The sequence below is a fragment of the Suillus fuscotomentosus genome, assembly GCF_016647785.1.
Source record: "Suillus fuscotomentosus strain FC203 chromosome Unknown F5891scaffold_21, whole genome shotgun sequence".
Lineage (NCBI taxonomy): Eukaryota > Fungi > Basidiomycota > Agaricomycetes > Boletales > Suillaceae > Suillus > Suillus fuscotomentosus.
The window spans coordinates 181,185-206,209 of NW_024539533.1; the positions used below are offsets into that span (position 1 = coordinate 181,185).

At 45.6% G+C, this 25,025-nt stretch overlaps 4 protein-coding genes across 4 annotated transcripts; 1 reads left to right on the forward strand and 3 right to left on the reverse strand.

Annotated features, from left to right (window-relative positions):
* Positions 1–14,912: 14,912 nt before the first annotated feature.
* F5891DRAFT_979354 (uncharacterized protein) lies at positions 14,913–16,468 on the reverse strand (the record flags this gene model as incomplete). The annotated part of the gene is made up of 5 exons (XM_041376879.1): positions 14,913–15,062; positions 15,114–15,569; positions 15,622–15,841; positions 15,888–16,315; positions 16,373–16,468. The coding sequence occupies 5 exons, from the start codon at positions 16,466–16,468 to the stop codon at positions 14,913–14,915; spliced, it is 1,350 nt and encodes a 449-aa protein (XP_041227098.1).
* Positions 16,469–17,714: 1,246 nt separating this feature from the next.
* Positions 17,715–19,244, reverse strand: F5891DRAFT_243415 (inositol-pentakisphosphate 2-kinase). Its single transcript, XM_041371045.1, has 4 exons — positions 18,721–19,244; positions 18,402–18,671; positions 17,782–18,352; positions 17,715–17,729 (listed from the first exon to the last, which is right to left on the reverse strand). Exons 1-4 carry the CDS (start codon positions 19,144–19,146, stop codon positions 17,722–17,724), a joined length of 1,275 nt encoding a protein of 424 aa, XP_041227099.1. The 5' UTR covers positions 19,147–19,244; the 3' UTR covers positions 17,715–17,721.
* A 52-nt stretch (positions 19,245–19,296) lies between these two features.
* Positions 19,297–21,183, forward strand: F5891DRAFT_1144410 (kinase-like domain-containing protein). The gene is made up of 6 exons (XM_041364977.1): positions 19,297–19,670; positions 19,730–19,847; positions 19,901–20,031; positions 20,079–20,561; positions 20,613–20,831; positions 20,889–21,183. The coding sequence occupies exons 1-6, from the start codon at positions 19,500–19,502 to the stop codon at positions 21,081–21,083; spliced, it is 1,317 nt and encodes a 438-aa protein (XP_041227100.1). The 5' UTR covers positions 19,297–19,499; the 3' UTR covers positions 21,084–21,183.
* A 574-nt stretch (positions 21,184–21,757) lies between these two features.
* F5891DRAFT_1028376 (uncharacterized protein) lies at positions 21,758–24,645 on the reverse strand. Its single transcript, XM_041361468.1, has 3 exons — positions 24,050–24,645; positions 23,029–24,027; positions 21,758–22,951 (listed from the first exon to the last, which is right to left on the reverse strand). Exons 1-3 carry the CDS (start codon positions 24,620–24,622, stop codon positions 22,040–22,042), a joined length of 2,484 nt encoding a protein of 827 aa, XP_041227101.1. The 5' UTR covers positions 24,623–24,645; the 3' UTR covers positions 21,758–22,039.
* Positions 24,646–25,025: the final 380 nt, after the last annotated feature.

The following is a 25,025-nucleotide window of genomic DNA, read 5'->3' on the forward strand; positions in this document are numbered from 1 at the left end:
CCATCCCAATGGCCTGCTGGAATAGTCAGAATTTCGGATACACAATTCTGTGTAGACACCTGCACAGCCTTCAGAGCCACACCATCAGCAGATGTCTATGGACACATGGCCGATGCAGGAGCAGAAATTTGTCGCTACTGAGGTATCAGTCCCCTTGACAAATGGGTCAATGACCACAGTTTCTTCCAAATACGTTGAGAACACCTAGCTATGTACAGTGAACAGAGACTCGCTTGGCACCAAGTGTTCACCAAAGCCGGACTAGATCAATCAGGAAGTAGGCTATGGTATGGAGACCAATGTCCAATCAGTAGACAGTTAGAAGAATTCAGTGAGAACTGCATCCACCCCCTTAAGGATCTATCAAAATCCACGCTGCGGTCTGAACACGACAAACTTTTCACTTTCTGCCTGGAAGATGTCGATGACCTATCCCACAAATTAGGTATCATTTGGGAACTGCTGAAAGATCAACCATTTGGAATGACAACTGTCTACATTGGCTTTCTCTGGGACTTAAAAATGATGTACATTGCTCTAAGTGTCGCAAAAATAGACAAATACCTTGCAGCTATTCACAAATGGAGGAAACACCTAACACACATTTTAAAAGATATACAGGAACTATACAGGAAATTGCTTCACACATGCACAGCTGCTCCCCGAGGCCAAGCGTACTTAACAGGACTTGAAGGAATGTTGGCATCGTGTGGCATGAATCCTTTCCTGCCTCACAGAGCATCAAAAAACATTGCCAACAAACTAGATTGGTGGTCACTGCTACTTCAATTGGGTGGTGTTGCTAGACCAATATATCCTACAGTCCCACAAACCCAGAAGCTTTCTCAGATGCAAATTCCAGAATCAGAATAGGAATTGTCATTGGAGAGCGTTGGCATGCATGGTGACTCATACCAGGGTGGAAAACTCTTCATGGAAAATGAGACATCAGATGGGCAGAGGCAGTGGGCTTTGGGCTCCTCATATACACTCTTGCCTCTCTGCCTAGCCCTAGCAGCCGCATCCTCGCCCATGGAGATAATACCGGAGTTGTCAAAGGGTGGTGGAAGAACTGTCACCGAGACACAGAAGTTAACATTGTATTCCGGCAGATCCACAAGTTTATACACAACCTACCCCACTGTTTTGAAGTTGTTACAACCTATGTTACCAGTGAATCCAACCCAGCAGACAGACCTTCTAGAGGCATTCATGGCCCAGCAGAACTTCTTCTTCCTGCAATCCCCATTCCAGCCGACATTAGCCCTTTCATCATTGATGCAACTGAACCTCTATCCCCAGCCGAAATCCATCACTTGTGTGAAGGAAACTACTCTGCCCCAGCCACTAAACTCATTAACCGTGCCCTTGTTTGCCAACAAGCCACCAAGAGAGCAGCCACTGAATGATTCAAGGAAGACACCCTCATCAACAACACCCTCTGTGACAAATGACACCCAAAGAGCTCCCCAGATTGGAGCATCACTACTGAGAACAAATGTATCAGCAATAACTCCCCAAGCCTACTGTGCAAATCTTACACCAAACCCTTCCCCACTTCACCTGCACTGCCTCGCTCGAGACAGGCTGCGCCTGTGGCCACCAGAAGGGGAAAGTACCAGAAAAGCAACAAACACACCTATAGGAATACCAAACCACATAGTATCAGATGAGCAGTTAAACCGGATACTCAAGGTAATGGGATCATTGTGGGCACAATCCATGAAAGAAGCCTACAGTGGAGGGCTCCTCGTTTTCCATGTATATTGCGACATGCAGAGGATCGGTGAAGACAAGAGATGTCCCATCGCTCTGAACCTGTTACTCAAATTCTTGTCCAGCTGCGCAGGGTCATATTCCAGTTCAGTGCTGTCCAACTTTGTAGCAGCCATGAAGGCATGGCTGCACGACAGAGAGTGGAGGATCAATTCCCAAGTGCTGAAGACAATCCTGAATGGAGCAGCAGCATGCGCACCTGAATCATCTAAACTCCCCAAAAGACCCCCAACAACCATAGATTTCATCACCAATGTCCGCAATTTCCTTGACCCAAATGCGCCACTAGATGCGGCTGTTTTCACTTGTCTAACAACCACTTTATATTGTGTCGTGAGACTAGGAGAATTTACAGTAGCAGCAATTAAAGATTTCAATCCAAAGAAACACATTACCAGAGGTGATATCTCAGAAGCACAAGACCACAACAACCTGCCGGTAACGAAATTTTGGTTACCTTATACAAAATCAGCAAAGTATGAGAGAGGAAACCTTTTGGGCCAGCCAAGACGGTCCTACCGATGTAAAGAGTTGATTCCTGGTGGGTTATGCAAAAGGTGTTACCTTAAGACTCAAAAGTGCGAGTGAGATGTTCGTCCCAAAGAGACTGCCTGTAGGATTATCTCTTGATGTAAATGCAAGGGATATCTAGTTAATATTGAAGGTGAGAGAAGAGAATGATACCTCAAGTACATTCAGACTTCCGAAGAATTGCCCAAAGTGTCCGACAAGTTGTCCAAAGTGTCTGGTAAAGGTCTGACATCAAGAAATGAAGGTCTGAGGTTGTGTGAAGCTTCTGGCGAGCTCCTGATGAAACAACAAGGTTTCCAGTGGAGAATATGGCAGTTATTGAAGTATAGAACTTTGCGTAGTACGATTAGTGAAGTCCATCGAAAGACTTTAAGGATTTCAATAGCAAAAATGGCAGCAGTGAGGCCAAACAACTGTTTCAAATGAACAAGGATTGATTGTGCGAAGTACTAAAATCCAGAAGTGACTACTACTAACTATGACTCGAAGCAAGGGAAGTGAAGTAAGTTGCGAGTATCTAGCAAGCCAGAATATATCCTACAATGTGAAAGTCCGTAATCTGCGTAGGCGAAAACTGTAGCAAGATAAGACATCCAAAATGTAATAAGACTCAAGGCGAGCCGCTATGAAGATATACATGTAATAATGCACAAGGAGCATATCTATACATATTAGCAAGGGTTTTCGATGTATGTGCCCCTAGACATAATCAATAACAAATAACCAAGTGAAAAATGCACCAGCAAAGTCAAATGAACAAGGATAGGACATGGTATGGAGAATTGGAAAAGCTAGAAAGGCCTCGGTGTAGAAACAACAATACTGAGAGGAACAAATGATGCTCCTGACTGTATCTAAAAATGTTGTAGGTCGTGTGTTGCCTAGTCTGCTATGCTTGAGGTGGCAAGCGCGTTCAACCCTTAAGGGGAAGCAAGTGCAGCAAAGATCTAGAGGTACGCTGTAGAAACAACAATACTGTGAGGAGCAAAGATAGCTCCAGACTGTATCTATAAAAGTTGTAAGGTCGCGCGTTGCCTAGTCTGCGATACTTGAGATGGCAAGTGCATTCGACCCTAAAGGGGAAGCGAGTGCAGCCAAGATCTAGAGGTATGCGCTTCAGCGAAGCGCGAGAAAGCGCAGGTGCGCGCAAGGCGCGGGAACACGCGCGCGTATTAGCGCGAAGCGTGGGAAAGCGCGCGCGCGTATGCGGAAATGATAGATAGACTAGACTTAAGTGATAATATGATACTAGATAAGAGAAGAGAGATGCAAGGTGTAAACAGATAGAGTTCTACTATGTTCTGCTAAGTAGTAAGTAAGTAGTAATAAGTAAATGGGAGGTAAAGTAAGGTAAAGTGTAGTATGTACTGCTGGCGCTTATATAGCGCGCCTAAGCGCGGTCATGCGGAGCCGAAGCGCTACCGAGTAGGTATGTAAAAATATATATGAGTGAGAAACTATGATAAAAATAAAGGTGGAACTATGCTAATAAAGGAAATGGAAATATACGTACTAGGGAGCTTGGTGGACAGTGGATGGATGCATCTGAATGGCTGGTGCTATAGGGCGCGCAAGCGCAGGAACGCGCGCGCGCGCGCATACATCGTGAAGCACGGGAATGGTGCACGCATAGCGCGCGTTGCACGGGAAAGTTGTGCCTCATATAGGGATAGCTGCGGGTAGTGCACAGAGTGACACTACAAGTTCGTGCTATGTACTCCTTGGTGGAAACTGCCATGTCACGCCATGAGAGGCATGAGTCTCTACAACGCGCTGAAGCGAGGCGTGTGAAGGTGCAGGTGCGGGAACACGCGCACGTATTAGCGTGAAGCGCGTGTGGAAATGATAGAGAGACTAAGCTTAAGTGATAATATAATACAAGATAAGTGAAGAGAGGTGCAAAGTGCAGACAAATAGATTTCTACTATGTTCTTCTAGGTAGATAGTGGGTGGAAAGTAAAGTAAAGTGAAAAGTTCAGTAAGGTAAAAAGTAGGTTGGAAAGTGAGTAGTACTATGTACTGCTGGCGCTTATATAGCGTGCCTAAGCACTGTAATGTGGAGCTAAAGTGCTACCGAGTAGGTATGTAAAGATATATATGAGTGAGAATTCATGATAAAAATAAAGGTGGAACAATATGCAATGAGAGAAATAGAAATATACGCACTAGAGGGCTTGGTGGACAGTGGATGGGTGCTTCTGGATGGCTGGCGCTATAGGGCGCTCAAGCGCAGGAATGCGCGCGCGCGTATACATCGTGAAGCATGGGAATGGTGCGCGCATGGCGCGCGTTGCACGGGAAAGCTGCGCCTCATAGTGGAATACCTGCAGATAGCACACAGAGTGATGCTGCAAGTTTGTGCTATGTACTCCCTAGTGTAAAGCACCATATCACACCATGAGAGGCATGAGTCTCTACATTGGAAACAGGCGGATGACCCTCGGATGACTTGGACAAGTGTACAGAACTTTCAGAAGATTGGAAGTGTGTTGAGGAATGTAAGACATGATTTTCACCAAATACATGCCCAACGCCAACCCAAGTGTTACACCAATCCTAAAACTGCATTAGAGAATCACCTCCGCGTCAACCAAGCAAACAACAGAGAACACCATTTCACATGGAGACACCCCAAAGGAATTCAACCATTGTCGAAGAGAGAATTCTTCAAAAGACTGATGAAGGCAATGATGAAAGCCAGATACCAGACCTAAAAGGGCACAGTCTATGCATAGGAGGGATTCTTGAGTACCTGTTGAGAGGCATACCCTTCGACATTGTCAAATCAATGGGGTGTTGGTCAAGCAAAGCGTTCACAATATACCTGTGCGACCACGCACTTATCCTAGTGCTGTACATCCAAGCATCACTAAGTCTCGAACCGTTTACTTGGTACACGATGCCACCCATTTGTTGAAACACTGTAAAAGTGAGTAGATCAGCTCCTGTATAAAAAAAGGAATCAAGCTGCACTGCATGCATCGCTGAAACTCCTAAAGACTGGGAACACAGCTCACCTTGATCCATAGGTTCAAACCCATGTTTCGGGCTAACGCCCAAACACTCAACACCTGCTTACAACCTGCCTCATCGAGAGTTCCATCAGAACATAGACTCTTTCTCGTAGTACACACCATAATCCTATTGTTTGTCACCTAAGTTGACCAACAACTCTAGTCATTAAGAGCACTAACTCGTCATGTAGCGCATAGACATGCTAATAGAGCAATGAACTAAAGCATTACCAACTCTGTGTGTGTGTGTGTGTGTGTGTGTGTGTGTGTGTGTGTGTGTGTGTGTGTGTGATTAGGTAAGCTGTACTTGCCACTTTAGGAAAACAATAACCAAAACAACATAGCTAAGTGGTGTTTGTAAGAGTATATAAAAGGAAGGCATAGTATGAGGCATGTTGATAAGCAGTCAAGATAATAAGAATAGACACAAGATAAGGGAAATGGGATAATGAGAAAAGAGGGTACCACATGATAAGTAGTGATTGTAACACCAAGGCTCAATCCCTTATCTGTGTACAATATGGTCTAGGAGATTATAATTATGCTAAAGGCTATACTAGGAACCTTAAAGTGGTGAACCATGTATTGAATGCAGCCCCTTACTTGTAACACCCTTCATCAAAAGTTTGTGGTTCATATTTATTTTTATTATCTTACCTGTATTGTTAACAGACATGAACCCTTTGTTTGAAGTAGACATGACCATTTTTGTTTTTGTTGAGGGCTGGGTGGATGCAATATGTGATGAGGGAGGGTGAGACAGTGCATGAGTAGGATTGATAATGGTTGGCACAAGTGTTACTGAAGGTATGGGAGTATTTGGAATTGTCAGAATAAGTGGTTGAGATTGAACAGTTACAGGAATAAGATTGATAATAGGTGGGGTAAGTGTTTCTGAAGGTATGGGAGTGTTTGGGAGTGTTGGAATAAGTGGTTGGGTTTGAACGGGAGGGAAGGAGATGTTTTGACAGATGAATGTTTGGGGTACAGCAGAGGCAACATTCCTTGTGGCATCTACAAGAGGTGGTACTGATGGCATAAGTGGAAGGAATCTAGTGGCTAGAAGCTTGAAAGGGAGTGGGAACAGTTTGTCAAGGATTGAAGGAAAGTCTTTCGTCCAAGGAGGATCTTGCTGATGCTTCCAAGTTGATAGGGGAGGTAGATAGCTCTAAAAATGGATTGATTGATTGGTCTGAAGGAGTTGTAGGATTTGGAAGGTGAGGTTCTGGAACGATGGAAGTGTTGATTGTTGCAGGAAGTTCGTTTTAAGGATGTTTTGATGTGGATACAACAATTCTGATGGTGATTCAGAATAATGTGTTGGGTCTTGCAGAACCTAGCTGCTATTTGACCCTAAAAAGTTTCTGGACCAGGCTTAAGGATCAGAGGAGAGGAAATATCATAAACTGTGCTGAATACTCAGACTCATAGTGGAACTGGTGAAAAGATAACTTTATTATGTAAGCTAAGGTGCAAACATAATTATAGGTAAAACAGTCTCTGCAAGTCTCGCCAGGAATCATTCCCTACATCAGGGAGAGCTGCATATTTTTATGATAAAATTTTGGAATAGTGGGCGATGTTGGTTGAGATGAATGAATCTAGATTTTTTTATGAATCTGTGGATCAAAACGGAAGCTCAACAGATCAGATTTGGGTGCAAGGAAAAGTTTGAAAAAGGAACCCCTCATGGTGGGCTCCAATATGTAAGGCTGTTGGCAAGTACAAAGGGGTTTGATGACCAATGGTAGTTGAGATGCAATGAGATGAGAGTAAGACACAACAAGATGATAGTGCGATGGAATCATTTGAGCTGAGGTGTTCTTGGACTTTGCGACATTATTGGTGAAAACTCTAGATTGCATGAGTTCATGAATATTTGAAAGATATGTATACATACGAGCATGAAAGGGGTAGCTGAGTGGCTCAATATATGGTACGAGCTCACGCCCGTTGTGCCTTCGGCACAAATCGAAGGAGCGCTACGCGCTCCTTCAGGGGAGAAAAATGAGTGTTGTTCCTTCGTCACAGGAAGCCAAGGAGGGCTATGCCCTCCTTTGGCTTCCTGGCCTCAGGCTGCATCCTAATAAATTGTGCATTTTGAATGATTTTGAAATATATTTATGAGCAGCTTTTCAAAAAAACTCAAAGTACAATCTATCACACCACATAAAAGTACATAGTACTACATACAATCAGTCAGTGCTATGTTCTTTGAGCAGGATTTTGACCAATATAAAAATACAAAATATGTAACAGTATCATTGAATGTATTTGTTTTCCCATTTTTCCCTGCTTCCCATCTAGGGATCAGCAGGGGTATGGGAAACCCTTGAGGGTAGGGGTAGGGGTTTGGATCTGAAGACCCCTGTACCCCTGGGAATATACCTCCAAATTGATTACCATAGGAGTGATGGATCAGTATAAAATTTTGAAGTTGTACATGTGCCTTCAAATGGTAATATATGTGATTGGAAAAAATGTTACCATGGGGTATACCCATGCTAATCCCTACTCCCTACTCCCTACTCCCTGCTTCCTACTCCTGTCTCCCGTCTCCCGTCTCCCGTCTCCCGTCTCCCGTCTCCCGTCTCCCGTCTCCCGTCTCCCGTCTCCCGTCTCCCGTCTCCCGTCTCCGTCTCCCGTCTCCCGTCTCCCGTCTCCCGTCTCCCGTCTCCCGTCTCCCGTCTCCCGTCTCCCGTCTCCCGTCTCCCGTCTCCCGTCTCCCGTCTCCCGTCTCCCGTCTCCCGTCTCCCGTCTCCCGTCTCCCGTCTCCCGTCTCCCGTCTCCCGTCTCCCGTCTCCCGTCTCCCGTCTCCCGTCTCCCGTCTCCCGTCTCCCGTCTCCCGTCTCCCGTCTCCTGTCTCCCATCTCCCGTCTCCCATCTCCCATCTCCCATCTCCCATCTCCCATCTCTGTTCTCTCAGTCTCCCATCTCCTGTCTCCTGTTCTCCCATTTCCCCATTTTCCTGTCATCACATTCTCTGGTTTTTGAGTCTACATTGTCTTTGTCTCCTTTTTTTATTTGAATCTTATCTCCTGTCACCACATTTGTTATCTCCCTGTCTGTAATTGTATCATATGTTGTTCCATTTATGTACATATACAGTCACTACTAATAATTGCAGTAGGCAAAACACTCAAATCCTGTTGTCCCCCTGCTCAAACACATTATTTAATGCCATGTACACATACAGTTACCAATGTTGTTGCGCAACATTCCCAATGGGTGACGTTGTTTGAGTCGCCGCTCGAAATATACATGAAAACCACGCGAGTTTCCAAATCGAGGTTAAGCGAGGTAAGCGAAAACCACATGGCCTTTGGCGAAATACGCGAAATACGCGCAAACCACGCGAGCGCGCGAAAGTTCCCGAAACCGTTCTACTTTACTTCTTAGATGATGTGTAGCAAAACAAAGGGTAATTCAATGAAAGAGACTTTGAAACAAGAATGAGCACGATGAGAAGACTCGTGTTCTACATGAGGTGATGGCATTATGTGATATAAGATAAGGTATTTCTAGAATACAAGAGTGAACATAAATGAAGGAATGTATCCGTGTGTCTCAGATATGAAGAGTAAGGCTCTTCGCATCGTTGAGACACGCGGACTGCATTTGCATTAGTTTGAAGTTTGGTCAGAGTGCAAGGGATATAGTATCCTTACAGTGCTAACACCAGCACAAGGGGCAAGGGCAAATCTCTTTAAGGATGCCTGCAAAGGTGATCTGATAAACAGGGCTAAAGCTGAACTCATCATCTGCAGCAGAAATAAAAACAAGCGGGCGCTCGCTTATTTTTATTCTTTTGGTTCTTTTAATCCACTCACACATCTTTCAGTTTTACAAACTCATCTTCAACAATTTGAATTTGAACCTCTGAACTCCAGAAACAAGTCATACAAGGTCTGATACAGATGCTCCTTCAAACCACACTTGACTGGAAGGATAAAACCATCCTCAAAGGAAAAATGCAATTGATCAAGCAAGCAGCTTCATTAATTTTGATAAAGTCCCATATGAGAGACCTGCTAGTAACAGAGGCTGGCTAGAAAATTTGTTCTATTGCACAAAGTGGCTGATGTACTTTGTTGACCAAGGCAGTAGAAATAAGCTGGCGCCCGCTTATTCATTCTGACAAAGCACCAAACACATTTCAGATATGATTGATGAGTCAGAAAATTGCTCCCTCCTGGAGCACACACTGGCCAGCAATGATCCTCTGATGAACTTGCTAGACAATGAAGACGACCAGCTTGCTCAGATACTGACTATCCTCTGTCACACCCTGCCAGAAAAACACAAATCATGCATACAAGAGCTGCTAAAGAGAGAGGAGTGACATCAAAGTCCTCAAAGATTCCACTGATATTGGCAGACAAAGTGCTCTACATGATGCTAATGGATCTCATGGAAATGCATCATATAGAGCACTTTGTCTGCCAATATCAGTGGAATCTTTGAGGACTTTGATGTCACTCCTCTCTCTTTAGCAGCTCTTGTATGCATGATTTGTGTTTTTCTGGCAGGGTGTGACAGAGGATAGTCAGTATCTGAGCAAGCTGGTCGTCTTCATTGTCTAGCAAGTTCATCAGAGGATCATTGCTGGCCAGTGTGTGCTCCAGGAGGGAGCAATTTTCTGACTCATCAATCATATCTGAAATGTGTTTGGTGCTTTGTCAGAATGAATAAGCGGGCGCCAGCTTATTTCTACTGCCTTGGTCAACAAAGTACATCAGCCACTTTGTGCAATAGAACAAATTTTCTAGCCAGCCTCTGTTACTAGCAGGTCTCTCATATGGGACTTTATCAAAATTAATGAAGCTGCTTGCTTGATCAATTGCATTTTTCCTTTGAGGATGGTTTTATCCTTCCAGTCAAGTGTGGTTTGAAGGAGCATCTGTATCAGACCTTGTATGACTTGTTTCTGGAGTTCAGAGGTTCAAATTCAAATTGTTGAAGATGAGTTTGTAAAACTGAAAGATGTGTGAGTGGATTAAAAGAACCAAAAGAATAAAAATAAGCGAGCGCCCGCTTGTTTTTATTTCTGCTGCAGATGATGAGTTCAGCTTTAGCCCTGTTTATCAGATCACCTTTGCAGGCATCCTTAAAGAGATTTGCCCTTGCCCCTTGTGCTGGTGTTAGCACTGTTGGACTGAAATTCATAGATTAGCAGATGTCCACTTGTTTGATGCTTAGTCTGTCTGCACTCACCATGACTGCTGCAGCAGCCTTTGTATCTATGATTGAAATGGAATTTCTTGCATTCTGATTGGTGCTGGTGCTTGCCTGCAGAAAGCAAGAAAATAAGAGATTGAGCTCTTATTTTCTTTTGGTTGGATCTAAAAACTTACTATGATGGTTGTTTGAAAATTTCCTTATTTGGAAGGTATAAATTGCAGAAAGAGATGTGTTTGGTGTAGCCACTCTTTTCAATTGTGTATATAAGCTGAGACACAAACATGCACAAACAGATTAGTCAGCTTGCTCTCATTGGTTGACTAACTGAACAAGCAGATTCCTGTCCATCTAATCAACTCTGATGCTGATGATGTCTTTGATCTTTGCTGATGCTTACAAATAAGCGGGCGCCCGCCTATTCTGAATCTGATGCTGGTTGATGATACATGTGAGTGGGCCTCTGCCTATCTTTAGTTTTTGCTGGAAGTTGCAAATAAGTGGGCACCCACTTGTTCTTGTCCTTGCTGTGTGTCTGGCTGCTCTAGTCATCTCTCTGTGCACCTCTAGCAAAAATTGAAATAATGTTAGAGAGCCTTCTCATCAAACCATGACTCTCTTGTTTGGCTGCATGCATCTACCAACAATATGAACAGAAAACTGAAGCTAATTGGACTCATTGTACAAACATGCTGTAGGTATACAACAAGTGCTGAACGCTACATGAAGTGAGTGTCTAGCAAATATAAGTGTGGTCTTGCATAGCCTAGTCTGCTATACTTGCGAGACAAGTGTGTTCCACCCGAGGGGTTAGCTATTTGGAATTAGAATAATTAGTTATATGAAAAGGAAGATAGTCCAACCATGGGAAACAAAGTCTGAAGGTATAATTACGAGTCTGATATCAAAACATCGGGTCTGATGTTTTTGGGTTAGCAGTTTACCTTGGATTGTGTTGGGTTAGCATTAGAAATGTAGTGAATGTCAGATTACTGTCAGATGTTTCAGAGTGTTTCAGATAAAGAAAGGATGATATTGCAGAATTCAGCTAAGAACTACTAATATTGGATGACCTCCTACTACTCAGAGGTAGAAAGGTAAGATAAAGTAAGTAGGAGGTATGCAAAATATATAGTGTCTATGTAGAATTTTGGAGTGCTATAGGCGAAAGTAGTAGCAGTAATTTTCAGGTCCGACATCCTATGTAATAAGACATGTGGTACTGCAGACATGTAATAATATGGCTATGATGTTAGCAACGTGAAAACAAATAACTGTGCACCTAGTGGGGATAGATACGACAGGACAGGACATAGGGAGGGCAAGTGCATAGGAAAATATTGGATCCGATGTAGCCTAAACATTGGGTTACATCAGGTTAGCATCAGGTTAGTGTCGGGTTAGCAGATAAACATCAGAGCAAGTGGGTAAGTGTTGGATAACATTGGGAAGTGATTCATGTGCAACAGATGTTTGATATGCATTGGAAAATAGCAGAATACAAGCCTAGCATGAGCTCAAGTGCTATACCACTTATGTCAGAGAGCCAGCATATCTCTGCCACTCAGTATCTTCATTAGAGATCTATATTTGACAGATAGATCCAGGTTGCTAGCAGTATTCTACCATGTCGGTGAGTTGGGGGGAGGGAATGAGTGTTCTCTGAGCAAGGGCTGAATGTTATTGCAACAGGTACAAGAAAATTCAATGTACCTGCATGTAATATTAGCCAAGCCTCACTTTTGAGTATTTTTCAGAGTTATATTTTTTCTCTCCAAGTTTGACCATACTATGATAAAAAGAATCATCTAGCCATTCAAGCATCTCAGTCCATTTCAACAACTGAGATGTATGTCCTCATTATTTAATATTCTATATCTCAAGCTAATATGTACATAGTATATACATTGTTCTAGCCTTTTTTTCCCTGTGCACTTATTTACAATTGCGACATGAGGCTCAAGGGATGAGGTGGAGGACCCATTGTAGTATTCATTCAATTATGTACATTTAGGAGGTTCAAAAATGCAAAATATATGATATTTAATGACATATGACATGGTACAGTGAAAGAATTACAAAAAAAGTGTGAAAATGGTAAAATAATTGAGCTCACTGTGTGCAACAATGAGCACAAAGGTTTTGGTGATGCATGCAGTGAGCACACAAGCATGCTTACCTATTTTGGCTATCATTTACACATCACTGTCACATCAGGTACATGGGAACTACTGTCACAACCCCTTAAATGAATTAACACCAGGCAGAGACTAGGACTCAAACAAAGGTTTATCACAACAGAAGGATAAGGCAGCAGGTATGTCTTAGATTGCTCACTTGGAGATACAAGAGGTTTGAACTAAAGAACTATTGACTACGTTGAGCTACCTATATACACATATTGAAACTAAGATCAAAACTGAGTATGAACTAACTAACCAATCAGAATAATTAAAGGTATCATATGATTCTATATATAACTATGATGTCATAACATGTGCCGCAGCTGCAGTAAGACTCTGGAACATTCCAAGTGTCGCATGGTGTGACATCATCAAGTTTGGCATCTTCCAATAAGTCACATGATTCTGGTAATTCTACAATGGACGCAATAATAGGAACTTCTTCTACAGTAAACATATTCTTAGGAACAGGCACTGTGACTGGGCGCTTTTTTTTTTTTTTTTATATCCATTTATTGTCCATTGAGAGGTATACTCTATGTAGGACAGTACTGTCTAGTCAAGGAGCCCCATGCTCCGTCCCGTTGTCGCATCCCCAAATGCACTGGTGTAAGGCGTACCCCACCAGTCCGCCGTTCCCGCCGGCCGTTTTAGATGGGCGATGTAGGAGACTAAGGGAAGACTATAAGTAAGATTGCGTGAGTAATAGCTATCGTGAAATATATAACGCGTGCTCGGCCGCTGTTGCGGACCAAACAGAGATCAGTTGGGGTGTTCAGTAAGTGAGTGATAGACATAAGGTAAGGGACACGGAAGTCAAGGTGCGCTTCCTGGGTGGACGAGGAGATGGGTCGTCCAACATGTCGGTATATCATGTATCCGTGGTTACTGGCATAGTCCCCAAGGTGCGACCAGGGATCTCGTGTGGGCGAGCTGAGGTGTAGGGATTAGGTGAGGATTAGGTCGTGATAGGGTAGGATGGGGGATATGGTGTGTTGGCATTATAGTGGTCGGAGAGTGATAACTGAATAGAGTGCATCAGAGTGGTCAGGCTGTGGGCATCGAAATGTCACCTAGCGTGGATTTCAGTCTACGGGTCTGATTAACATACCGAACGAGATGAGTGATGGCGTCTGAGTCTGTCAGAACGTGAGAAAGCGAGGTGGATTTCCGCCCTAGGGCGCAGGACATGACATGACGTGCTGCGATGTATCGAGGGCATTCAAATAGAAAGTGGTGAACGGTTTCTTCGGTTTGCGGGCAATGAGGGCAATGGGGGGATTCAGTTTTCGTTATGCGGAAGAGGTGTTGGTTTAGCGGGAGGTGACGGGTGCGCAGACTGGGCGCTTAAAAGACTTAGAGTTTAGGAATGAATAATGGTTTGTATTTGGAACTTGTGACAACTACACATGATGCTAAGTTAGCCATGGGTTGTATGTCTCAGATGTCCCAGATATTCCAGGATTGAAATATTCTGATTTTCCTGAGCTCTCACAATTGAGGACATCTTGATCCCAGGATATCCAACTGTCCGACCCCATCTATGCCAGCATATCAGTCATCGCTCCCATGCATCATATACTTATTATATATCACTTTAATGTTCAGATAAATAATGTATTAAGCTCACAATATATGTGAGACATCCAAGCATTAAGCTGGAGCTTCCAGACTGCCCTAACCCCATCTATGAGTGCCAGTCACCAGTGCAAGTTGATTCAATGTTGAAATAAAATTATGTATTATGTAAGCTTACTGGGATATTACTATATTTGGACAAGCTTAGCTGCACCACTACATGGTTGCCTGCTCAGTGCTCAGCACTGACACTTTATTATGCTTGCATCAGGACTCAGTACTTGAGGAAGATATTTTACTCATGCAAACTGCTTCTCGCCACCCTAATAGTGCACCTCTAGTTCTTTGTATCTTGGTGGGCAGGTTTGTTTGTTTGCCTGTTTGTTTGTAGTTGTAGTGGCTGTACCATACACTGAGTCATACCAGGCACAGATGTTGGACTCGGAGTCTCGGATATCCTAGGATCAAAATATTCTGCCACAATTTCACTCAAGTGTGAAATTGACAGCACATAAGTTGATGAATTTCGCAATAAATCACATAGCAAAAACTCCCTATTATTTAAGGTAAATTCTGGTGCATTAAATCTAATATGGATTTTTACAAGAGAGAGAGAGAAAGTATAATTGACACTTCAATTTAGCATGGTCAATCACAACAACTGCATCACATCAAAGCCCCCACTTCCCTTCGCAACAACTAGCCGTCCCATCCCCTCGTCAAAGTCGATCTTGTCTCCACCACCAACACCAACAGGTTCAATCTCATATACAACCCTTTCCGTCTCAAACTCAGGACCAAACTGCATCTCACATGGGGGCATGAACAACAGACTTGGTGCGCAAAGTCGTACCTTCCCGTCATACACAAACAACCCGCGCCCGGACGACCCCAGGCATATCTGCATGCACCCCCCTAAATCTTGTATTACATTCGGAACGACCGTAGAGAGTCGGAGAAGCCGGTACGGGAAACTAGATGGATATTTCCCCCCCTCGTCGTCACCTAGCAGAATAAGCATTGACAAAGAAATCCCGCCCGATTTGCCTCTGGTAGCGAGTGTAAGGGAATGTGCTTCCTGTGATGTTGCGTACATGGCATCTGCATCTGCATCAGACCAGCCTCGAGAGACACAAGCTGTAAAGGCGATAGGCGAGCTGATTTGCTCATAAAACATGAATATTTTGGTATGCGCCACCACAGTTCGTCCTTTGGCTGGTACGTTGGGCACCGGGAACACGCTAATGCATGCCTCCCATGTTACAAGTATGTGGTCTGAGAAATGGACCAAGCCTAGGAAGGCACCGAACTGAAAGAAATCATATTGGTCTATCATCTGAAGTTTCACTTGCAAGACTCACCAGTTCAGGTATACGCGGAAGAAGGGCAGTGCCCTCTGTCTTAGCGTGCCAATCTAGGACCTCGAGGCCACCCCCATCCTGCTGTGACGTGGTATCCAGGAAAAGCAGGTGCCGTGAAATCCCTGCAATAGTGCCAGGGACGAGTGAGTAGTCGCAAAGCTTGTTGAGAGCAGGCTTTAAGGAGAGCGAGAATACTGTAGCATGTCGATTTGGACTATCCCTTGTCAGCGATACTTCACATGGTGTCGAGAGGCCGAGGGACTCACTTGTCTCTAGAGCCGATGGCAATAATTCCCTGGCGTTCCATGTCCTTCACAACTATGCATGTATCGTCACTTGGCAATGACCACGCTCCAATGTTGTGAAGCTCGTGTGAGCCTGGTTTGCCGGAGATGAGCCACCACATTACTTTATTTCCATGGACTGTCAAGACCTGCATTCCTCCGGGGACAAGCACGATCTGGTCGACGATCTCTCGTTCTCCACTCGAAACAATGACATTGGCCTTGGATTGTGACCAGCGTCTCTCGAGAGCAAGAGCTAATAATGTCCGATACTCTAGATCGGCAGAAGACAGAGCACTGAGAGAGCATGAAGGACCAGGGGGAGGAAGGCGGCGTGCCAATACTTCGGTGCAGAACACTGCATACCAGACACAGTAAACCTTGGACAGAGAATAGAAACGTTTGGATGTCTGGGAAAGGTGGGATGCATGTGGGTTCACATGTAAATAACAATATAAAAGACGTACGCATCGCAGTGTCAATATTTCTCGCACAGATGATACCTGAAGTATCTGTATGAGGATGTCGTCGGCCAATCCGTCCAAGCTAGGTGTGTAATGCATCACGGATGGTCACGTTCTTAAGTTAGCGCCCCGGTAATTGAACCCAGACTAGTGGATTGATGCATCCAGCAGAGCAATGTTTGGGTATATATATCCTGCGAATCATACCAGTGGCTAGTGTGGCTGGAAGGTGAAGTTACTTTTTGAAAAGAAAGGCAAAGGTGAGAATCAACTCGGCACCGAATCGGGGATCAACGTACACCTCAGCACTAGTCATTCCACTTCCTTCCCAATCTAGAGTCACTAATATTCATCATAGGGGGCGCTCAATTCCGCACTTGATTATCCACGAAGCACGATGATAGGTCAAAGTTAGTTGACCAGTTACTGTTTCATAGCTCGTGTGCCTTTGGTGTTCAGCATCAGCATGAGATGGAACGGGAAATGTAACAGGGAGAACTTAAGTAGCACTCAACGTCAAAGATCATTTCCCCAAAAGACCAGCATAGTCCTCGGAGCTGCACACCTTATGGTTATTCCGGTGCTATCTTGATACCAAAGGAAGTTGTGATAATTGCTATACCTCCAGTTCAGGCAATGCAACAGTCTGGGGCCCATTAGCGGGTGCTGTTATAGTTATTGGAAAAGGTGTACGGGTCCATCAATAGCTATATTGGTCGGGGTAGGTGCTGTTACAGGAACCTGATGTAGAGCCTGTACATGGGATGTAAGGCGCAGCAACTCGTCCACGGAACATGGGCGAGTTATAAGTCTGCCCTAATCTGTATCGTTCAGACAGTATCACATTTAACTAAGATCGCGATCGCGATCGTATGATTTTTCCTGTATACAACATCATTAGCAAACAAAGATACAACAGGTACGACCCCTTGACACCATCTTCATTCTTGAGATGCGCGAGTTCGGGCCAAATCATAGGAGTAGACATTCCTTGATTCTGCCTTCGTTCTTGTAATCAGCAGGTTCGGGCCAATCACACCAGAGTAATCATAACGGCTCTCCGACGACTCCAACAAGCTCTGCAGAAGACTTGTCAACAGTCTCTATAGCATAACATTTACCTTTAATCGTACTGGAAAAAACTAGCAGATTGTTGGTCGAGCCTGAGCCCGATAGCCCTTGATGGACATGTACGAGCTGGACTTAAGTCGATATACATCACGGCCAGTATGGTCTTTGAATACAGCCTGTATATCAGTTACAGTCACGAAAAGAAAAATGCCAAACACAAATCACTCATCTAAGAGATTCTTTAGAGGTATTCAAAAATCAGTCTGATAACGCCACTTCGGTTACAGTCCTTCAAATATATCTGTAAGCAACATTCGATGCGAGAGAGCAGCAACACATACGTGTACATCCTAATTGAGTAACGCGTTGACTGTCGATGCAACGCCGCTGGCTGCCCGAACTCTTGTAATGCTCCACGATTTTCCTGTCTAACCTTTCCCACTTCCCCAAGCGATCCATGCTCTTGATATCCACGTCGATGATTGTGACATCAAACGATCCTACCTGCGTAGATTTGGGCGAGATAATAATGGAGCAATCCTTAAACGTCGCTGAAAGAAGGTATGCCATGAGATAATGCCGGAGGTGTCGAGGGTTTGGAACTGTGTGATTCCAGGAATGATAATCAGAGTGGTATATTCTGACGAAGTCCTTCCATTCATCCATGGAAGGATCGGGAACCGAAGACCCGAGACCGTTATATGGGAGATCTGGTAATGTTTGTGTGTATAACTTAGATAAGCCCTCTACATCCAGTACATCCAGTGTTCGTTGTAAAGTTGATAGGAGGGAAAGAACGGGACTGTCAAGAAGTGCCTGCGCAAGAACGGATGTGAACGATTGCCGAAGGTTCTGGACATCAGTCGATCCGTCCGTCGTGAAGAAGTGTGCCAACAATTGTACCGAGTGGTCCTATCCAAATGTATCAGAAATCTGAGAACGTGATGCACTAAAGACGTACATCATCTGGTTTTATCATTCCGCCCTGGACGAAGAACCGTAGGTTATTGAGAGACCCGTTGCTCTCATACCACCCAGCCCACAAAGCACCTAAGGCTTTTCTAACACGCGTATCATCGGAAGAAAAAAGGTCCAAAGGGCAGTAGGTCGTATCGACGGCCCCTTGTTCCACTCTGAGGCTCGTATGCATACAGAATCTGCACGTTCTTGTCTTCAGAGCGACAGTCTCAGGCGAGAGATGGTATTCTGTAGGTAAAAATCCCCATTTCGGCTAAATAATTAGTCAGATCCAGATACTCTCCCAATAGACTGGCGACCACCTTGATTTCCATCGCGATGGGCATACCCCCAATGAGATCCGTAGCTAATACACCCTTGGTCCTGCGAACATCAATCTGATCCGTCTGCCTTCTCTCTGCTGGACGGTCACCGTCGCGTAGGATAACAAGCGACCTAAGCCAATCCTCGTCGAGCACCACCATCACAAAACTCGGCAGAAATTCCGAAGGAACGAGTTTTGAGATGATGTTCTCTTGAAAGGCGATCATGGGATCATCTGGCTGTTCACTGTTGGTATCGAGCAGCGTGTTGTCTGATGACCCGTGAGCGACTTTACGCAAACGTAGGACGTGATCAGAGAATTGGACATTGTGAGGTCGTCGATACGAGAATACGATAGTCGCCCCTCCCTCGGAGATATATGTCCAATCCTCAGGTTTTGTTTCAGTAATCAACGTTGGAGTCATTGCAGATATTGGGCAGATTTAGGTGTGCTTTGCGACCGATAATTGATAAAACGTGTTGCATACCACAAGCTAGTACGCATGTTGTTGGTAGAGGTCCGCAACACGCACAACAAGCGCCAAACAAGCGCGCTGGGTTAAACACTCCGCTTTCGAAATTCGAAGCTTTGACCTGCTACCACACCTTTTTGTGGAACAATAGACCATGGTGTGGAATTACCGTTGCCCCCATTACAATATTTATTGGCCATGTCTGAAGTCTGGGTTTTGCAACCTGGAGTGTTTCATCCCAGTTCAACGATCTTGTCGCTCGCAAGCTTCACGAAATATCTGGCACTATCACCATCAGAATCAGAATGCGATACCCAACTCCCTCATCGACCAAGCCGTCTGAAAGTTCGCGGGCTACAAGACATCCCTCTCGATCCCCAAAAGCAAATGCCGCCCCCTCCAAAGGTATCCATGCTCGCAAGCATGTTCTCAAAACATCCAAGACTCGAGGTGCTTCGCATTATGATCCTAAACCGGTATGTGCTCCCTGGTGCTCTTCTGATTCATAGCATCTTCACTGACTGTTTGTTTATAGCCATGCATCACCGTCCACGGTTTACCTGGTTATACTGGTGGCCTCTTACCACCCGATGTAGTGGACCCTCGCCCACCCGCACTTCCCTTGGACGGTTTTGAATGTATTCGCACATTAGGTATGACATGGCTATTTCAGAATCGGGAGCTAAACTTGACTCACTCGATGTAGGCGATGGAGCTTATGGTCATGTGCTGCTCGTACGAGTGCGTGACCAACCCAATCTAGGGAAACTGGCACGGCCAGGATCATTGTTTGCAGTTAAGGTTCTTTCTAAAGAAAGAACGAAAATCACACATCAGGTATGTATACCGCTACATCATATTTGCAATTATAACCTTTCAACCAGAAATACCCTGCGGATACCCATGCAGAGAGGATGCACCTGTCGGCATTGCCCTGGAGTCCCTGGGTGAATGGTGTCATAGGCGTCTTCAAAGATGAATTGAACCTTTACCTTATGCTCGAGTTTATACCGAGCGGGTGTTTCTACGACGTCATCCAAACGCGCGGCCCTTTTGATGCTGCCACTGCCCGGTTCTACTTCGCCAATATCGTGTCTGGGCTTTATTTCCTCCGTGGCGAGGGGATTATTCATCGAGATCTCAAACCAGCAAATATCCTCGTTAGATCGGATGGGTACTTGGCCATCGCAGATTTTGGATACGCCCGTTTAGATAAGATTGACAACGGACCCATCACAGATTGGCTAATGATCGGGACACCGCTTTACATGGCTCCTGAGACCTTATGTTACCAACACATGACAGGATTCAGTGTCGACTGGTGGGCGGCAGGGGTGACGTTGTACGAAATGCTCACGAAGAGAACGGTCAGTACCAGTGATCCCCGCCCCATGAGACCTTTCTTATATTACTTCCAGCCATTCTTCGGTACGGACGAAAACAAAATATATAAGAGGGTCTCCTCGGGGAAGTACAAGTGGCCCAAGGGCCTCCGCGTGAGCGCATCCCTCAAGTCCATTGTCGCAGGACTTTTAACCACGACGGCGGAGGATCGTCTGGGTATTAAGGGATCCGTTCTCGACCACCCATGGCTCGACAATATCGATTTTGATAAATTGGATGCTGGAAACTACATGGTATGTCCCCTCGTGTAAGCAAGCATATTCAGTATATCTAACGGATAGATAATATAGGCCCCTTGGATCCCTGAAGCGCCTGCGCCCACCCAGACGTGGTTAAACAAGGGCCTTCCGCCCCCGCATCACATTCCTGGACTCAAAATTTGCCTACCAGCTGTGCACCGCGAGTGGGATGACCGTCTGCCCAGGAAACAGTTACCTAATGTTGCGGACCAGCTGTGCACCGCAGGTCGGATGGCCCAGAAATAATTACCTATCTAGCTGACACTGACATGTCATGTTTCTTTCGTACTATCATCTAACATATGTAAGGATGGTATCTATTTTATCAATGCTCGCGTGACTACTGTCGTGAGGTGGATATGTCAACTCACCGAATGACGTCAGTACGAGTTCTCAAAGTATTCTTACCCATCGCAACAGTACTGTACAGAAATATCAGCAACGCGCCACACTATACGAACAGAACAAGTGGCCGTTTCGAGCGGGTCGCGAACTTGCGCACGAATATCCGGACACATGAAACATTGCCCCTGTAAGCGGTCACATGAAGATTCCCCACATGTGTGCTTCTATTCTATAGAAACACACCTCCGGGTTAACCCCAGTCAAAAGGACTTGACCTGAGAATCGGCGCTGCATTCTCCCTTTCTTCTCTACGCTCATATCTTTTTCCCCGTCGCTCTCACACTCTCCACCGGTCATCGATTCATCGCGCAGATATTCTGCAAGTATTCTCACCCTAACTTCAATCAACACTGCTCCGACCTCTTCTTCTACCCCGACTTGAAGCAGAGGTCAGAACAGTCTGTAGTTGGTGCTTCGACCCCGGCCTAGCAATAAAGCTCATAATCAATTCGAGTGATTAGGTGCTCCAAACCCTGCACGTCCTTAGGTAGGCTATATCTATGTATGAGACTTGGGGCAACTAGGTCGTTATTTCTGTTCTATGTGTTTGAGCTAATTACGTCGTCAGTACTCGGACCAAGCAAAAAATATATTATATACCATGGCCCTCGAGCGTCAACGCAACCGAAGGCTAAACCACGCAACGTGTATTAAGACAATAATCTGAAGATATACCTTATTATACAGACTCGACATCCAAATTCCAAGTCCCTATGGATTGATCGTATCGTATAAAAGTAACGAAAGTGGTGGAAGAAAACGTGGGGGTGCAGAGGGGAGATACAACACGTTATAAGTCAAAATCCGACCTCCGGTTGTTGTTGAATGCCTTTGGCAGGAGCGGGAGTTGATGGGCCCCAGAACGAACCATCTTGCGTAGGTACGTCAGGTTCTGATGTTCCCTCGCTGCCAGCGTCAGTACCTCCAGTCACTTCTGCCAGCGTAGGATCGGCCTCTGCGATGACGCCATTCGTTTCATCTTCACTCTTACCCGATGACAAACTCGACATGCTCAGCACCCCGTAACTGCCTCCGCTCGCAGAGGCATCTGATCTCTCGCTCATCCTGCTAGGCACACGTCCTGCGTCCTCTTTCCCACTTGTCCCGCTCCCCATAGCGCTCATGCGTCCATCAGATCGAAGACTCCCTCGGCTAGGCACACGCAGGCTTTCAGGGCGCTTTAGAATCGCATCGGCCAATATACTATTCTGCCACATATCCTCTTGGTCTCCCTCGGCTTCGCTGATGCTCGCGTCTTCACTATTATTCTCTTGAGCAGACGAAGATGCCGAATTGCGTCGTCGTCGCCTTCCACGCGATGGCGATGATCCCGCCGAGGAAGTCGTGTCAGGGGTATATTGGCCTTTACCACCACCATTCTTCACGATGCTTCCCGGATTCATGGTCATTCTCAGACCGGAGAATAAAGGCGTCATCCCTGCACCTCCATAGGTACCTGGAAAGCTAGGGTATGGGTGGTAGGATGATGCAAGGAGTGCTTGAACGTGTGCAGGTGGATTGTGGCTGAAATTTGAGGGAAGACCATTGTGAGAGATATTGGGGCTGTGGGGTTGCAGGCGTGGGGATGGTGATGTTGGAGAGGAGTAAGATGATGAAGGAGATTGAGCTTGAGCTTGAGATTGTAAAGTTGTAAGAATAGAGTATGCTGCCTGAAGCTGCTGCATGAGATGATGGACTTGAGCTTGTAACTGAAGAATATGGTCAGTGAAACGATGATAACGAACACCGTCGCACAATAGAGGCTCGGTGAAGAGTAGATACTCACTTCACCTTCCCTCCTCCTCCAAGCCATCGTATCTTCATTCCATCGCCACTTTAGCCCTTCATTTTCCTTCCCTACACGTTCAGCCTCCGTACGAGCTTTCTCTTCTCGTAGTCTCGCAGCCTCGAGTGCACCACGCATGGACGCGAGCTGGGTTTGAGCACGTAATGGGCCAGTAGGCGAGCCTATATGGACAGTGTGAACAGATACTCCTGGTGGAGGCGTCGAGCCTCGTGAGGCAGTTGGTATTGGCAGACCCGCGACTGTTTGTCCATTCATAATAGGGCTTTCAACTATACTCGAATGGGTATGTGTGTGATCATTAGGAGACGCCTGGAGAGGGTTCAGAGTAGGAAATGTGACATGTGGAAGTGTTGGTGAAGGAACAAGTTGAGGGGAAGAGCCGGAGGGAGAGGACGTCGGTTCAATACTCGATCCTAGATTCGGGTGTGATGGGGAACTGGATGCACATGCAGAGGTGGATAGCATAATTCGTGCGGGAGAGGAGTGAGAGGCAGATGACGATGCCAAGGGGGTATTGTGCGAGATAGAGGCTGCAATCACACAACTACCATTTGACTTGTCAGCTCCACGGTGCTTGGGCATTAATCGTGGAGGCTTGGTGTGAGCACCTGCCCTGTATGCCTGTGATTGTCCGTCCGAATCCAACGTGTGGGTAGATATAGATACACGGAGTGGCATAGAACGAGATTGAGGGTAAGAAGTGAATGAGGATGCAAATTCATGGCTGTCGTGTTCTTCCGCGGAGGTGGGCAGGGAAGATGATTCTAGCATGGAGGAGGGGGAATCGTCGTAACAGGGGCTGCCAGCAGGTTGGATGTTATCAGCGGTGCCATGAAGGTGCGTGTGTTCAGAGCGTGAAGTACGCATGGTGAGATCATTGGACGTGACATGACGCGAAACTGATGCTGGCTCAGAATTGGATGCTGACATGCAAGCAGGTAGCAGGCGGTCCTCGTGTGGTTCAACCGCTGGCGGTGGCTCTACAGTTCAGATGTGATACAAGACTCTCTTCAGGAGAGTCTTGAGTAGGTGAAAGCAAACAATAAGTGGATGGCGCGACTGGCGCGATATTATCGTTACTTGTGGTCGACTTGAACTCTGACTCGAACACCGGAGAATCGCTACCGCTGTTATCTTGATGAACGGGTGTTTTAGGCTGTAAGGTCTTGGGTGTAGACTTTGCCTTCTTCCCGTTCTTGAGAAGTTCCTTAAGTGGAACTTTTCCCCTTCTGCGTCGCTCCTTGGACCGAGAAGCTTTCTGGTCCATGTCGGTAGATGTAGATGATGTTTGAGGAGTGTCCGGGTGTTCTTGTTCGGTCATGTCACACTCACCAGGAGTGTTACTGGCGATATGAAAAGTAGAGAGAGCGGCGGTGATGATGGATTGAGCAGAACGGGCCTGTTGGGAGTTAGGTCCGTGGTCGTTCCCGGGATTGTTCTCCACCTGCTTTGCCCGCCAGAGGAGGATGGATGCAACAGCGAGAGCGAGAGAAGAGACGGTGAGTATAGCGATGCGCGCGTTGTCCTCAGCGAGCAACCAGTTGTGTACGTGCTCTCGCTCACCCTCATCCATAACGACAACGAACGAACAGAACATTGTCAAACTAATCTGCCATAACAATTTCACAATTTCAGTCTCCGATTACGGTATTCTATAAATAAATGATCCCCTTTTTTATTATTATCTATGTTGCAGTGCCGCGCACCTCCGAGCTTTGCATGTGCAGCACATTAATATTGTCGCACTATCATCGCACACAGCAAGCAAGCAAGTCCGGAAATCACACGGTGCTTGAGATCTCCCAGCTTTCTATGGAAACTACTCGGAACTCTAAAAAGTTAATCAGGTTAAAAGGAGAAGCACAACAATGACCTCAAAGGTATGAACATGCATGTCGTCAAGCAGGTATCGGATTGCCATGTCATATGACATAGCGGAAATGTTCAACAACTGGATCACATGCGGAGCGGAAACG